The sequence below is a fragment of the Cibotium barometz genome, chromosome 10, assembly GCF_041138505.1.
Source record: "Cibotium barometz isolate CiBa-2024 chromosome 10, ASM4113850v1, whole genome shotgun sequence".
Classification (NCBI taxonomy): Eukaryota; Viridiplantae; Streptophyta; class Polypodiopsida; order Cyatheales; family Cibotiaceae; genus Cibotium; species Cibotium barometz.
In genome coordinates, this window is record NC_141055.1 from 30,371,998 (window position 1) to 30,388,627 (window position 16,630).

General features: G+C 45.7%; 1 protein-coding gene across 2 annotated transcripts in view; it reads right to left on the bottom strand.

The window, feature by feature from the left end:
- LOC147634770 (putative aldo-keto reductase 1) overlaps nt 1–16,630 on the bottom strand; it is a 50,060-nt gene that overhangs the window by 16,068 nt on the left and 17,362 nt on the right. For both annotated transcript variants that reach the window (XM_086803954.1, XM_086803955.1), the window contains one exon: nt 5,055–5,227. In XM_086803954.1, the coding sequence (XP_086660080.1) occupies nt 5,055–5,227 (173 nt within the window). The remainder of the gene's footprint in view (nt 1–5,054; nt 5,228–16,630) is intronic.

Genomic DNA, 16,630 nt, shown 5'->3' on the forward strand with positions numbered 1-16,630 from the left:
CTTGAAAATATTATGCCTGCCATCATAACACACCATGTGTGCATGGCCGGAATCCACACGGGCACCGCCCGAAAGTCCACAAATGTCCTGCCATGTGGACTCATATGCATCCACTCATATGATCCATACACATGCCCAAGTACAATACATACATGCATCCGCATGTTTCTAGGCCTGACACGCATCCGCATGTCCCTAGAATATAGGGATTTGTGACAATCTGCCTGCCTCTTGTCTGTTCTTGTCAGATGCAGACTGATACTTTGATTCCAGTGCCACTAAGCACATTACTTCATACAAGCAGCTGTTTTCTACCTTAAAAGATGCTATGTTAGGTGGAACAGTTGTGTGCTAACAATGCACATCCTATGCCATCAGAGGCATTGGCAATGTGGAATTGACTTCATGCTTTGGGGATCCTTATACTCTTGTAGACACCTTGTATGTATCAAGAATTCGCAAGAATCTCATTTCTGTCTCAGCACTTGCCAAAGTTGGATTGAAGATTCAGTTTTCTGATCATTGCCGTTCCATTCACGACAGAACTAATTCAATCCAGCACTTGCCAAAGCAGGATTGAAGATTCAGTTTTCTGATCATTGTTGTTTCATTCACGACAAAACTAATTGCGATGTGATTCTCTTGTTTGGTACACTGCGCAATGGCCTATACAGGCTTGACATGTATGAAAGAAGTACTAATCCTCATGCAGATGCCTTGACTATTTCCACGCCACGGATTCAGCGTGAAATTGAGCTTTGGCATGCTCAATTTTCTCATCTGAATTTTTCATCTCTTATGTGGTCACAACGTCAAGCTATGGTTCATGAGCTGCCATCTATGCAACTCCCCCACAAGCATGTATGCGAGGGATGTATAATGGGAAAAATGCATCGTCGGTCCTTTTCGAAAGATGGCACTGTCGGTGCTACTCGCCCATTGCAGCTAGTACACAGTGATCTTTGTGGTCCTATGTGGGCTCCCTCTTTCGGTGGGCATCTATACTTTCGGTGGGCATCTATAACTACGCTTCTGTTGGGTGTTATGGTCTGAAAGAATAGTCACATGCATTCTCAGCTTTCCGTCAGTTTCTTCCTCTTGTTGAAAATGCTTGCAATCATAAGCTGCTGAAATTATGTAGACAGAGGGAGGGAATATCTGTAAATTGAATTTACTGTTTTCATGTTGTCCCATGGCATTTCTCATCAATATACCACTCCTTATACACCACAGCAGAATGTTGTAGCCGAACGACGAAATCGGACACTCATGGAAATGGCCAGGTGCATGCTCAAAAGCAAGGATCTGCCTTCTAGATTTTGGCTTGAAGCGGTCATGTGTGCCAATTATGTACTGAACCGTTGTCCAATTAAAGCACTAAAATCTATGACAGCTTATGAAGCTTGGAATGGCAGAATTCCAATTATTACTCATATGCGTATATTCGGTTGTATGGCTTATGTGCATGTACTAGCACAACAAAGACATAAGCTTGAAGCAAAGGCTTTGAAATGTGTTTTCGTGGGGTATAGCAGTGAAAGCAAAGGTTATCGGCTGTATGTTCCGTCTAGTCAAAAGTTGATAGTATCCAGAGATGTCGTCTTTGATGAATATGCATCTCAATCCATGCTTTCATGTAGGCTATAGCCATCCATTGATACTCCGGATGTATTTGATATATCGATGCCTTTGTTTGGTACTGGTGTTGACTCCTCTTAGCACCACCGCCTTATCTCCAACTCAGCCACCTGTTGTTGCAGCCCATCAACAGATTCAACAGTTCAACAATATCCCTATTGCTCCGGATCAGCAACCCTTTCATTCGGATGCCTTGGGTGATGCATTAATTGAAGAGGATGCAGCTATTCGTGATTCTCAACGGATTCTGCGCTAGCTCCGAGCCACTTTGCGTGACAACAAGCTGTCTGAACCTTTGCTCACGAAGGACACGAGCTGCCTTTAGACATGTATCCCATTTTATAGACACAGTCCTTGTCGCTACTCCACTGAATGGGGAACCGCTTTCTCACTTTGATACCTTGGAGAATGACAGTTGGGTTTCAACCATGCGTTCGGAATTGGATTCCATTGCTAGAAACAATACATGGGAGCTATGTGATCTACCTGTCGACAAGTATGCTATAGGCACGAAGCGGGTGTTTAAGCTAAAACGGAAGCCTGACGGCTCAGTTGATCGGTCTAAGGCTCAATTAGTCGCCAAGGGCTATGCTATGCCCAGAGGGAAGGCATTGACTATGATGAGACTTTTGCACCTACATCACGTATGATGACCATTCGGACTCTGGTTGCATTAGTTGCGCATAAAGGTTCGCAAGTGCATCAGTTGGATATCAAAACTGCATTTCTGAATGGTGATTTGCAGGAAGAGGTTTATGTCTTACAACCTCCTGGCTTTGTTCAGCAGGGTGCAAAGGATCAGATATGCAAATTGCGCAAAGCACTATATGGCCTTAAACAAGCTCCTCGTGCTTGGTATCAGAAGATACATGCCTACCTTCTCTCTTGCCTATTTCACAATAGCCCCACTAAAAGCACTCTTTATGTCCGCAAAGGCAGGGATCATCTTTTTATCCTCGATCTTTATGTGGATGATCTGCTTGTGACAGGCCCTAACAAGGGGCACATAGAAACTTTCATCGCTAACCTACAGAATACATTTGACGTTTCCGACATGGATCTTCTGCAATATTATTTTGGTATCTGGTTTGTTCCGACTGAGGGAGGCATCATGTTATCTCAACGAAGATACATTCAGCGGCTCTTGGAATACTTTCAAATGACAGATTGCAAACCTGTTTCTACTCCTGTGGAACCTGGTCTCCGCTTGTCAATTGAGGATCCTTCTGAGCCTTTTGATGTAGCCACCTAGCAGCAAGTTGTCAGGTGCAATACCTGTTGAATGGGAGAAGAAGAATTAGGGTTAGAGTACATGTGGCAAACATACACAGAGAGAACAAGGGAGAGAGAGAGAGTTGTGGGGATAAGTGTGTGACTCCCCTATCACACATGTATATTGCACTAGTACACATAGTGCACTTAGTACATTAAAAGTACTAAGTGTACTATGTACTATAACTTATGGGCCTGTACACACTATAAGGGTGGGCATAATGCCTTTACCCCAACAACCTCCCACTTAAAGGCAAAGTGCCCTTAAATGAAGGAAAAGAAAAATCAGCATGTACATGATAATATACAAGGCCATATCAAGGCTGAAACTGGCCTCATCCAATGCCCATCAAGTGTCTGCAATGAGCAAACCGCTCCGGAGGCAAACTCTTTGTCAACAGATTAGCCGGGTTGTCATCCGTATGAATCTTAACAAGATGAATTTGCTTGTTCTCTATCACCTCTTTGATGAAGTGATACTTCACATCCACATGCTTCGTCTTTGCATGAAAGACAGGGTTCTTTGCCAACTGGATGGCACTCTGACTGTCACAATGCAACAATGGAATATCCCCTGTATAGCCCAAATCAACCACTAACCGAGATAGCCATAATGCCTCCTTGCAAGCCTCTGTGGCTGCAATATACTCGGCCTCTGTAGTAGATAAGGCTGTGCACTTCTGCATCCTGGACATCCATGACACAGCACCTCCTGTGAATGTAAACACATAACCGGTAGTAGACTTCCGGTTATCTGGATGACCGGCATAATCCGAATCCGTGTAACCATGCACTAATGCATCCTGTTTGCCAAAGCAAATGCACATATCCTGTGTGCCCTTCAAGTATCTCATGACACCTTTCACTGTTTCCCAATGCTTCTTGCCAGGGTTGGCCATGTATCTAGAAACCACTCCCACTGCAAATGCAATGTCCGGCCTAGTAGCAACCATGGCATACATGAGACTGCCACAAGCTGAAGCATACGGAATCTTGGCCATATCAGCCCTGCCACTATCTGACTGTGGGCTGTCCATAGCACTGAGTTTCACATATGGAGGCAAAGGAGTACTAGTCTTCTTCCCCCCGTCCATATTGAACCTCTGCAAAACTTTGCCAATGTACTCCTTCTGAGACAAATACAACACATGCTGATTTCTGTCCCAAAGTATCCGCATACCCAAAATGTGATTTGCATCACCCAAATCCTTCATATCAAAGGTTTGATGCAGCCTCTGCTTCAAGGTATCCATCTCCTTACGAGATTTCCCAGCAATCAACATATCATCAACATACAAGATGAGGATCAATAGACTGCCATCCAAAGCTTTCTTGGTGTATAAGCAGTGATCTATGTCACTTCTCCTGAATTTCTGGGATTTCATGAATGTATCAAATTTATGATACCATTCCCTTGGTGCCTGTTTGAGCCCGTAAAGACTCTTTTTCAGGCTTCTCCTTTCCACTCACTGCATAACCCTCTGGCTGCTGCATATATATCTCCTCATGGAGATCACCGTGAAGAAAAGCAGTCTTCACATCCATCTGAATCAAGTCCAGATCATCATGAGCAACCAAAGCTAATACAGCTCTAAGTGTGGTCATTTTGACCACTGGAGAGAAGATCTCATCAAAGTCCACACCATATTCCTGCTTGAAGCCCTTAGCCACTAACCTGGCTTTGTATCTTGGCTTGGCATCAGGTGCAACTTTGAGCCTGTTTCTAAAAAACTTCTCCAATTTCTGCTAGGCATACAAAACATTTCTGAAACATGTTTCATACGAAGTGTTTCTAAAACGCGTTTCATACGAAGTGTGTCTCGAACGCCTAGCAAAACTTCTCCGGTGTCATTGTACGAAGTAGTTTCTGCTAAGCCACAAGCCCAGCATGGAATGATCGATTCCCTTATACCTAAGCCTATAACCAGCTCCGGGCTTGGGATGTAACAGTAGTGTTACTATATACCTATGCACGCATGTACACACGCATGCATGTGTATGTAAGGTATGTATGTATGCATGGCTGCAGGTGTGTTTACACAGTCTCAATAAGTATGCATAATGCTAGGAACATCTTATGTGAGTGAGTGAAGTTCAAGCTCACGATCAAAGCTGTTAACTGCTGGAAAGGCTTCAATGATTACCTGCACAACGGAACGATGTCGTCTTCAATGTCCCTGGTCCATAAGGACCATTCTAGCTGAACAGCACTAATTGGATGAACAGCATGAGCTCTCCGAATAGTGTCAGGACTTGCCTCAGACAAACCAACGTACTTTATTTTTCCTTCTTCCACCAGCTTTTTGAGTTCAAACACCTGTTTTACAAAGCAAGCAAAGAAAAATGTGACAGCTTTTTTAAGCAAACTCTCACTAAGATCTTACTTTCATATTACAAGGAAATGATTTTATCACATGAGGTGAATTACTTCTGTAATGGACTCAATAGGATAAGGTCCATGAAATGGCATGTTAGCTAAGATAGATTAATTGTAAGGAAATGGGCTGGTTAAAGGAAAATCAGTACATTTCATCACTAAAAACAACGTATCTAAAATTCATTTGACACAACATCTGAATTTTCCTTCTTCTTTTTTTCTCTCAAAACTCGTCATTTAATTACATACTTGCTTACATGTAATGTCGAGTGAAAACTAGTCCCCTTTTCCATCTCTTATCATTCCCACCCTGAATTGCATTCTATCACTCAAGTGTTGAGTTCTCCACGTCTAGGCAAGTAGAGAAGCCAAGCCATTTCTGATCTGGAAACCAAGCCATTCCCGAGCCATTTCTAATCTGGAAACCAAACCATTCCCGAGCTGGAAACCAAGCAATCCCCATCACCAAGTAAGGCATACATGAAACACATCACAATAAGATTCCACTTGTGTGGGCACTGGGTTTCCATGACTCTCACTGTTTACGATCCGTGAAGCTCGTCCATTACTTGGCGACACTGCATATCATTGTAATTACAAAACAACAAAGGGAAAAAAAAGGGGGTTTGGCTAGTACTCGCCACCCAACCCTAGGCTCCAAACCAAGCGTAGTGGTAAGCCACCCACCGAGCTAGACACCAGCACAACCCTAGCAAGCACGTGCCCACAAAGCATGCTGACCCATTCCACATACCCCAGCCATCTCGGCTCTCACTGGCATTGCCTACCAGTGGACTAACCACTAGCTGGGACCCTTGGGATGCCCTAGTCCAAGGGAGAACTCCACAACTGGAACTACTCACAAATGAGCCATAATCCCAACTATGTAGCCACTTGACCAATTCACACTACTATAAGAACTATCCGGCCGGTCTCTAACACTAGCCACGTTATGTCCACACAACACGGGACATAACATTCTCCACCTCCTAACAAGAGAGACTGGAAGACAAAATCCAGACATTGGTGTCGAAGTGAAGCAACATTCTCCCAAGTGTTGTGGATGGTGTAATCAAGGTATTAGCTTCAGAAGCATCATCACTAGCAAAACCTTTTGACTACAGAACCTTATACCAAGTGCTAATACCTTGATTACACCATCCATAATTATTTTTCAGAGTGTAATCATCAGTAGCATCAGAAGCATCATCCTCAGCAGAAGCCTCAACTTCTTCAGCAGGATCAGCACCATCACCATCATCATCATCATCAACACTAGCAGCATCAGCATGGGAGAGCATAAGAGCCTGTCGGCTAGCAGCAAGGTGCTATGGAGTGGCAACAGGTGTGGCAGAACCAACATACAGCAAAGTGCAGCATTTATTCAGTATTTTATCAATGGTTCAGGTCCACACCAGGCCAACAGGCCCTGGTGGCTGGCCAACTGCATCCCTCACATATATATAAGCATAAGCACATAATTCATTTCATCATTCAGTTCATTCAGCATTTCATAAGTCTAGCATCAGTAGAAGTTATGTAAAAGGGGTCAAGGGTCAACCCCTTGGGGCTGACCAACGCCCACACATATACAAGCTTTTATGCAGCCAAATTGTACCATATTAAAATACAGAAAACCCTAACACCAAATCTCTCTCTTCTTCTCTCTCCTCTGTCTTAAATCATGTTTAATCAGCATCAATGTTCTTAATCAGGCTTAGGGTTGTGGATCACTACAGCAAAGGCCTCCGCGCATGCAACATTGGTATCAGAGCATTCAAGCTCAGCCCACTAAGCATTGTCCCAAGGAAGGTGCACAGTTCCAGCAGAAAGGATGCAGCAAGGTAGTAGATGGAGTGGTAAAGCTAGAGGAAGCATTCCCTAAGGGTATGTACGCAGAAACAGTACATCATTAAGCTCTCATATCAATTCCAAAGGCCTAGCACCAGGCATGATCAGTTCTAGCACGTGACCCGACGTTGTGTTAAGGGTAAGGGAAAGTAGGCATGGGGACAGCAGTTGAACAAATGCTCAGCACTTCGGCAAGACTTGGAAATGGAGATCAAGAGTGAAGGTGTTCGGACAAAAATATCAGTCAAAGTCAAAGTCAGTTAAAAGTAGAAGGTCAAAGTCAGTACCAGTTTAAAGTAAGAAGTCCAGGGAGGAAGGATGACAGAGTGTCCACTCTGTCATTAAGTTTAGCAAAAGGGAATGTAACGTGCACACCCGTGCCATGGCTAATCATATGCATGAACAATCTTAATCCCTGGTTAAGCAGCAATAGGACATCATCATCAATAGCATCAAAAGCATCATCAGTAGCAGCATCATCCTCAGCAGAAGCCTCATCTTCTTCACCAAGATAAGCACCATCACCATCATCATCAACAACACTAGCAGCATCAGCATGGGAGAGCATAAGAGCCTGTCGGCTGGCAGCAGGCCTTGTGCAGCAGGCAGCCAGGTGCTATGGAGTGGCAGCAGGTGTGGCAGGACCAACATACAAGAAAGTGCAGCATTTATTCATTATTTTATCAATGATTCCGGTCCATAGTAGGCCGGCAGGCCCTGATGGTTGGCTGACTGCATCCCTCACATATATATAAGCATAAGCACATCATTCAGTTTATTCAGCGTTTCATAAGTCTAGCATCAGTAGAAGTTCTGTAGAAGGGGCCAAGGATCAACCCCTTGGGGCCAACCAAGGCCCACACATGTTGTCACCACTTCTCTAGCAGACATCTGGAATGATGTCATGATTGAATACATGTGGAAGGGCATGGAAGGATTGGTATCCTGGTGTGAGTTCTTGGCATGATTTATGAACCATGGAAGGGTGGTAACCCTGGTGAGTGACTCTGGACTCATGGAAGGGTGGTTACCCTCATGAGTACTTTTTGGTCCTGTGTGGACGACGGCGCCTGTGAGAACGGGCTAGTTGGATGTACAAGATGTAAGTTGGGAGATTTCATCCACTATGTTTGTGCACCAGCATATGTATGTGAGTTGCACATGCATGGATGACTTGTTTTTGATGCCTGGACATTGCTTGGTATTTTGCCGGTGAATGTCCACGGGCATCGGGGACGCCTGGACAACCCGTGGATACGCGTGTGCACACCTGTTTGGGACTCATGGTTTCCTTATGTGTCTTGCAGGTGGTAAGTGTGCACACTTAACCCAATTTATTCATTATTTCATGTTACTAAGGTTTATTGGAATTTGGGTGCAAGGTTCACATTCACTTAAAGTGTGGGCGGACACACTTATAATTTTATAAGTGAGTTCACATCAGGCTGGACTATTTTTAATGAACCAAGGCCAATTATGAGAGATGGGCACCCGGGCACTCCCAAATAGCTCCACGAGCTCCTATTCTGGGTGTGGGAGGGCCAAAGTGGGCAAGCCCTGACTTGTAAAGCACTCATCAGGAAGTGGTGGGCCGTTAGGAGCTGTTTGGATAGGAAAAACAGCAAGTTTACTCATTTGCATGAGCTACAGGTGGTGGAGTACATGCCAAGAGCAAGAGTCCCAGGGTTGGCTGGCTGCTATTTCTCTCTCTACGGGGCAGGTTGACTGCATCTACAGGGCTGCAGGCTGTTAGATTCGGTTCCAAAAGCTTGCGCATGGCTGTTTGGACTGTTTTTGTGCTTCTCTGCTGAGAACAAGGCTTGGTCGGAATGAACAGAGCCTCAACACGAGCTGGCCGATTGTTATAAGGGCCATTATTGGCTGTTTTTACAGGTTTGCAGGAGGTTTCTCGCGACGAAACTTGAGCAAACATGTCCCTAGACAAGTACCAGGCCTAGGGATGTGATCTAGTGGAACCTTTGGGTGGCCAGTGAGCCAAAACCATGGCTGGCTACTGTTTTGCAGGCTTGGGACAGCACTTTGTTAGAGGGTGACCGCTCTATCAAAGTATTGGAGTGGTTGGTGATCACTCTACCCTGGTTGGTGACCGAGGGTATTTCTACAGGAGCGGTTGGTGATCGCTCAACCTTGGTTGGTGACCGTTGCAACAAGGGTGGTTGGTGACCGAGGAGTTGCAAGTAATGTGTTTACCTATGTTTTCACAGTTGGATAAATCTAGTGTCAGCTGGATGAGTGTGTACTCTCCGGGCACCCGCATCTTGTACATATAAATACTTCTGTTGGTAATAAAGATACCTCGGGGGGGGGGGGGGGGGGGGGGGGGGGGGGGGCGTTTGTTGCCCAACTTCAGCCCCTAGTGCCGTGTCATGTGCAAGTTGGTTAATGTTTGCAGGATGTATATGCTCATGTAATGTTTCACAATGATGGTAATCATGTATATGCTAGGAATGGTTGATGTATGTATGTTGTTTTGGTAGTGAACTGGTTCCGTATACACGTGCCCATTAGTGACACATGTACAAGCTTTTATGCAACCTTTTTGTACCATATTAAAATACAAAAAACCCCGACACCAAATCTCTCTCTTCTCTCTCCTCTATCTTAAATCATGTTTAATCAGCATCAATGTTCTTAATCAGGCTTAGGATTGTGGATCAATACAGCAAAGGCTTGCGCGCATGCAACATTGCCGACAGGCTCTTATGCTCTCCCATGCTGATGCTGCTAGTGATGATGATGATGATGATGATGATGATGATGATGATGATGATGGTGCTGATCCTGCTGAAGAACCTAAGGCTTCTGTTGAGGCTGATGCTGCTACTGATGATGATGTCCTACTGATGCTTAACCAAGGATTAAGACTGTTCATGCACAAGATTAGCCATGGCACAGGCGTGCATGTGACAAGAATGGCCAATGCTGAGCTTATGGGCTTGATTTTTGATACTCTACTCTCCCCTCAATCTGATTTCAGCGCCAGCTTTCTCCTTCTTTCCTGGTGCTATTTGACAAGATCAAACTCATGTATATATGGTTTGAGACACTCGCAACGCTTGGCTATACTTAGTACTCATGTTTAGGTGCTATGGGCAAGCATAATGGTGAGCTTAAGGGTGAGAGGAGAGCCTCCTAAAATGGCCAATTCTCATGAGAACCAGAAATTTCAGGTTTGTCAAATGAAGCCTTCAACTCATATAAAGTGGTTAGATGCCTAATCTAGCTTGCATGAAGTGATTCAATCTTGTTGCTCACCAATGAGGAGTTGAATTCTCTTCTTGAAACTCATGAATCAATGAAAATATGGGTAGGATTTTCTTTCGACTTACGACAATTTTTATGCTTGTAGGAATGCTTTAAGAATAACATTAATGAGGTCTCAAGGGTTGTGTGATTGATCTATGCCTTAAGCTATGTTTTATCTACTAAGTAGATCCCATAATTCAATCCATGTTCTGCTTGAAATTCAAATAGCTTATCATTTGAAAGGAGTTGCGGAGGAAGTTGCTTGCATTGAGTAGTTCATAGAATTGGGTTTTGATCTTGTTTACTTAAGGTACTTTTCATAAAGTTCCATGTTACCTAGGCATGTCCATTGTGAGATGGTAGTCTACATAACATATGAACAAGATTTTTGGATTAAGTAGGATCAATGTCTTTGCTAATTATCAAGCTTGTTGTGAATAGATGCCCTGTAAATGGTATCCAAGGCTTAAACAAGATTTCATATACTCTCATATATGCAAATCTCTAACAATGTTTAACGGTTCATTGAAGTTTTTTCTACATGCTAGATGATCCAACCAATGTCTAGTAGTTCATTAAAGGTTTCCTAAGTTTATCTAATGATTCTCAAAACCATGTTTAAGTGGTTCATTAAAGCTTTTTCAGAAATATACTACATGAATCAACAAATGCTATATCTTAATGATGCTGAGTAATATGTCTCAAGGATGCTTAAATGTTAGGTCTTCGTAAAGTCCTAATGATGCCAATTATTTTTTTTTCCCACGAAAAAGATCCTTCTATTAGTTACCAAAAAACAGCCACGAAGGGCTAAATACAACCACAAAGGGCTAGATACAAACTCGCCTCCATGTACGGGGCGGGGATCAAAGAATCAAAAGGTGGAGAAAGATGCACTTCTCCAGCTGGCCGCTCTATGAGGAGAAGGCTATCACTACAAGGGGAGGGGGAGGGGGAGGGGGAGGGGGAGGGAGAGGGAGAGGGGGATAACCACACAGGTGGTCTGTAATGCGAAGTGGAATCACCACCTCTATCTGTGAGAAGAGGGCAAGGCCGCCAAAGCCTCAAGAAGGCTTCCTGCCGCTTCCGCATGCGGTCAGAGGCACCCTGCTACTTCCCGCACTGGACGCGTAGGGTATGAATGATATCGAGCCAAATGCTTCTAATGGACTCCGCCACAAGCAGAGTGTGGATGCCTTCGATGGTTTCGCTGCATCGAGCTCTCTAAATGTGCCAGGCTGCAATGCTGCTACAAATCTCCCGTCTTTGGCACGAATTCGAGGTCCAAAGATGAGTAGATGGGGCTGAGACTGGTACTGCCGAAATGCGAAGGTGAGAGACCTGAAGGGCTAGCCCCCCACCTTCCTCCTCATAAGCCATGACAAACTCAGCCTCTATGGCCCAAGCGACGGTGCCCCATGAAATGATACGGGTCGAGGTCTTGCCCATCGTGAAAATGCGGAGAATCTGTTGCCAAACCTGCTGAGCCTTCGGGCAATCCCAAAGACAACATCGTTGAGACTCCCAAGGGTGGCCGCACCTCGGACAAGCTGCTGGTCGACCGCCAATGGCCAACCACCAAACTCTAGTGTGCCAACTGAAAATGGCCTTCAGAAACTTGATGGGCGGTCAAACAAACACTCGCACACAAAACACTTCAACACCTTTGAGGACTTGGAAAAGGAAAACAAACAGGGGGAGCTAGAGTGCTCCTGCAAATAGTACATGGACACCGATTGGCCCCAAGACGCAGTGGCGCCCCTTGCGGTGTTTCTTTACTTGATCAAATTTGAGTACAAAGTACAACTTGTAGAATCCTCCACCAATAGGATTCCTTGTAATTTCACCCAGGACTTCCAAATGAGAACTCTCGTTATTACAGCACAGTATACCATAGAGAAGGTACACCTGTACAACACCTCCTTGCTTTCCAAAGGTCTTCTCCATCTCTACCATGGATCCTTCAAACCTTTTCCCAAACAGCAATAGGGCTATACCATACCATATGTCCTTCCCTATAGCCACAGCTTGCATGTAACCTCGAGAAAACTACAACCTATTCACTGAATCCAAAGACATGTTTTCCACATGAAACCAAAGACATGTTTCCCATTAACCATAGGCATGTTTCCTCGAAACCAAAGTCCTGTTTCCTCTCGAAAACCAATGTCATGTTTCCATGAGAAACCCACATATACACCATCCAAGCACGGTGCCAAAACCAGGGTTGTTTTCCATAGCACCAAGCGAGAGAGAGAGAGAGAGAGAGAGAGAGAACGGGGGAGAGAGGGAGAAGCAGTCCAGTCATCTGCCTCCTACGCAACCTTGCGCCACCCTGCAGCCCAACCCGACGCTCCCTGCAGCCCAACCCGACGCTCCCTGCAGCCCAGCCCGCCGGTTCTCAAAGAGAGAGAGAGAAGCAGTTCAGTTCGCCTTGCTTTTCACCAAGAGAGAAGGGATAAGCCCTTGCCCTGCAGCTCTGGTGTCACCTGTGCTCTCTGGCGACCAGCCATCCAAGAAGAAGCTCGCTCTTTTTTTCACCAAAAGGAGGCGCCTGAAGAACAGCACGCCACCCCCCTTTTTCTCATTAAAAAAACTAAAAGCAAAAACAATAGCAAAAAGCGCTTCTTCAAAATATTATTTATTTTGAACCACCAAAGGTTATAAAACCTTATAAATTAAAATCCTTTCGTCCCCTTCACACTTGGGCCTGTCCACACATGGGTTTCCTTCTCAATTCCAAACGGATGCCATTCACACTGTCCACCATGTCCCCGTGCCCACCTGCATACCGTCCAGAGAAAAACACAGGGTCGTAACACCAACAGCTAAAGAAAGAGGGTGATCTTTCGTGGACGAAAACTTTCCCAGAGCCTCTTCCAAAAATCTAAGACAAACCGCTATAAGAGGCCCCGTGAGTGACTGCCAGTGTACTACTACTGCCGGGGTACCCTCAACCTTGGGCATCTAGATCCTGCGGCCTAGCCGTGCGGTGTATGCGAAGAACAGGATACCCAGCATCTCTTCCCTGTCAATAGGATCACGCCAAGTCCACTCCCCTGGGTCCCACTAGAGGCACGTGAGGGGCCAGCTCTCCCAAATCCATAAACACCAAAGTCTCTCCCTGGCCACCTTCGCCAGAGGGGGGTCAATGTGCCACTCATGTGCCTAGAATCCAATCACCCTAACCCTCTATATGGTGCATCCAGTGAAGTCATCCAAAGGGGGGCTCTGATCTCTGTAATCTGCCATGGTGTCCAATCGAAAAAGTGAGCAAAGCACAGCTCTCATCCGTGCCATGAACTGCCAAGAGAATATCATGTCTAGTAAACATGCCCAGCCCCACTCTGGGGGGATCGGGTTAGAGATATGGGTCAGCCACTCCTGAGGAATAGCAGAGTCGATGTCCAAGTTGAGTCTGTCTATATCCCGAATCCCAGCCAGGTCTCTCTCTTGAGCCTCAGGGAGAAGCTATCTAAATGCAAGCCAATCTCCAAGGGATCTAGTAGGTCCTATGCTCAACGCTCCCTAGGATACATGAGGCCGTGCCCCCAACATGTGGCCACTGGGTAAATGGATCAAGGGGTTCTAGATCAGGGGCTGCCGAAGACGCTCCTCCGAGCTACCGGAATTGATTGCTGGAGGACCGGCCTAAGGTGATCCCAAGCTCAAAGTAGGTTGGCGGCAAATCTGTCCTCAGAAGCTAGGCTAAAACAACGGGCCCGCATCTCTCTGAAGATCCAACTGGTGCTCTGCGGCCAAGGGCCCCCCAGCATCAGAGTACGGGCTGAAATCCTAGCCAAGAGGAAGCCCTTCCAAGGCTCACCACTTGGGAGAAGTCCTCTAACAATCAACTTGCCCAGCAAGGCACGGCTCTGAATGGGGGGGTCAATGATGCCTAGGCTCCCTCTGTGTCATGACCGAATGATCACTCTCCAAGCCAACTTGGCTCGGGCAGGCCTCCCATCGTTGCCTGCCCACAAAAAGTTGTGGATCAACCACTGTACCTGACCAATGCAAGCTCGGGAGAAGGCCCAACAAGAAGTAATATACCACATGGTGGCAAGAAGGATTTGGTTCACCGCCACCACTCAGCCGGCTAAGAAAAGCCTCGCAAAACTCCAGTACAAAAGCTTCTTCTGAATGCTCAGAAGAGGGGCTGGCTGCTCTGGGGAGATATTGATGCCCACTTTGCATCCAAGATAGCGGACTGGAGTGCCCCTCGGGATCCACTGGAAAGCCTTAACCGACACCAAGTTGGGGTGGGTGGAGAGCCTACCCGAAAACCACACGACTTATGCCAATTGATCTGCGCAACAAAGGATCTCCATCGCCTCTGCGAATCTCTGGAGATTCCCCACATCACCGGATAAGTATATTGCTGTGTTTGCAAACTCTGAGTCCAACAGCTCCTCCTAGGTACGGATGGGGAGGCTTAATCCTTGGAGCCCCATCTCCTGACTGAGATAAAATTGCTCATGGCCTCGGCGACAAAGAGGAAGAGGTATGGTGCCAATGGACAGCCCTGCCGAACTGAGCGAGAAAGGGGAAATATGTCACCTCGGGCTCCCTGAATGAGAACCTGACTCTGTGAGAGGCCATGTAGACGCCTGAAACACTGCAGATCCACTCCACTCGGAACCCCATCCGGTATATCGTGCCCTCCAAAAGGCCCTAGTCAACTCTATCATAAGCTTTCTCAAAATCCACAAGGAGCACAATGAGGTCCTGCTACCGCATCTTGGCAGAAGCTGTCGCCTCCCAGAAAGTGAAGATGCTGTCCAAAATGCTCCGATCCTAAACAAAACATGTCTGAGTGTCATGGATCAAGTTGGCGAGGAAAGGCTGAAATCTTTTTTTTTTCGAGAAAAATATCCTTCTATTAGTTAATGAAAAACAACCACAAGGGGCTAAATACAACCACGAAGAGCTAGATACAAACTCGCCTCATGTACAGGCATAGTAGTTAGGAAACGCGTTTCCTATGAGGAAGGAACCTTGGAAATGTTTCCGAAACGTTTCCTTGTAGGAAACACGTTTTTTTCAAGCAAATTTTTTGACATTTTTTTTTTGTCCCATCGAAATTTGTGCGACTCTTTTGATAAAGTTTTTTATGTAGTGTCATGTATAGTTTTGTTTTTTTTTTGTGGCATGGAATGATGGATGATTAGATCATGGATCATGGACAGTGGACCATGGTCTATGAATCATGATCATTTGACATTGATGATGGATGATTATACGGTTTTTGTTATTTGTGATTCAAAGACTGTAGGCTTCAAATTGATGTTTCCATGTATTCTATGCATTTAGTGTTATTTTACATATTTTATACAGTATATATTTGAAATTTTGTACATGCAAAAACCTGTAGGTAGGAAACATTGGGCTGATTTTACGAAACCCATTTGAAACGCGTTTGAAACTTTTAGGAAACCCGTTTCAACCAAAAGTCAACCTGAGGAAGAGCCTGCCGGATTGTGCTCCATAAGATGGCTCTGCCTGCTGCAGCGTTCGGGGCATAAACATTGAGAAAGCCCACACAATTCTCTCCAATCATAATGGTAACCCACTGTGCTCACCCAAAGACTATGACTTGAGCCTGTCACTGCCAGTAAAAGCTGCTCACTAACAAAAACAAACTCCTCCCTACGTCACGAGGACTCCTGCCTAGTAGAACCTTCTCGCAACGGCAGGTACGCCCCTGGGAAAGGTGGTGCTCTTTGAGGAAAAGAATGTCGATGGGTCCCCCAATTGTAGCTCTGTGAATCTCTCCTCTGAGGATGCCTTGTCTCTGAAAGCACTGAGGCCCCCCTAAACCCTGACCCCTGAATGTTCCATGAGGCTATCTGCATATCAATCTCTGTGGGAGGTAAAACTATCAGAACTGACCTCCACTCGAAGAGTCTTCGGCGTGGGTTTAGATGGGGCATAATCACAATCCGTCTCGGGGGGCAAAGGCGCGCCAAGTGGGCGCGGATCCTATCCTCCATGTGACGCCACTCTATCCGAGCGCGAGAGTATGAATACTCCGAACTCCATCGATCACAATGGAGGTATCTGTAAGAAGGGGAGAGAGGTACTCCGACTAAGATATAAAACAACTAAGATATGCAAGAACACAAAAAACGTCACCTCCAGGCTGGAGGAAACGTCCAAGTCTCTATGGCCTAAGCCTCCAAGCTCCATCCTAGCCAAGGGCCAGAGGTGGGTGAGTACGTTGGT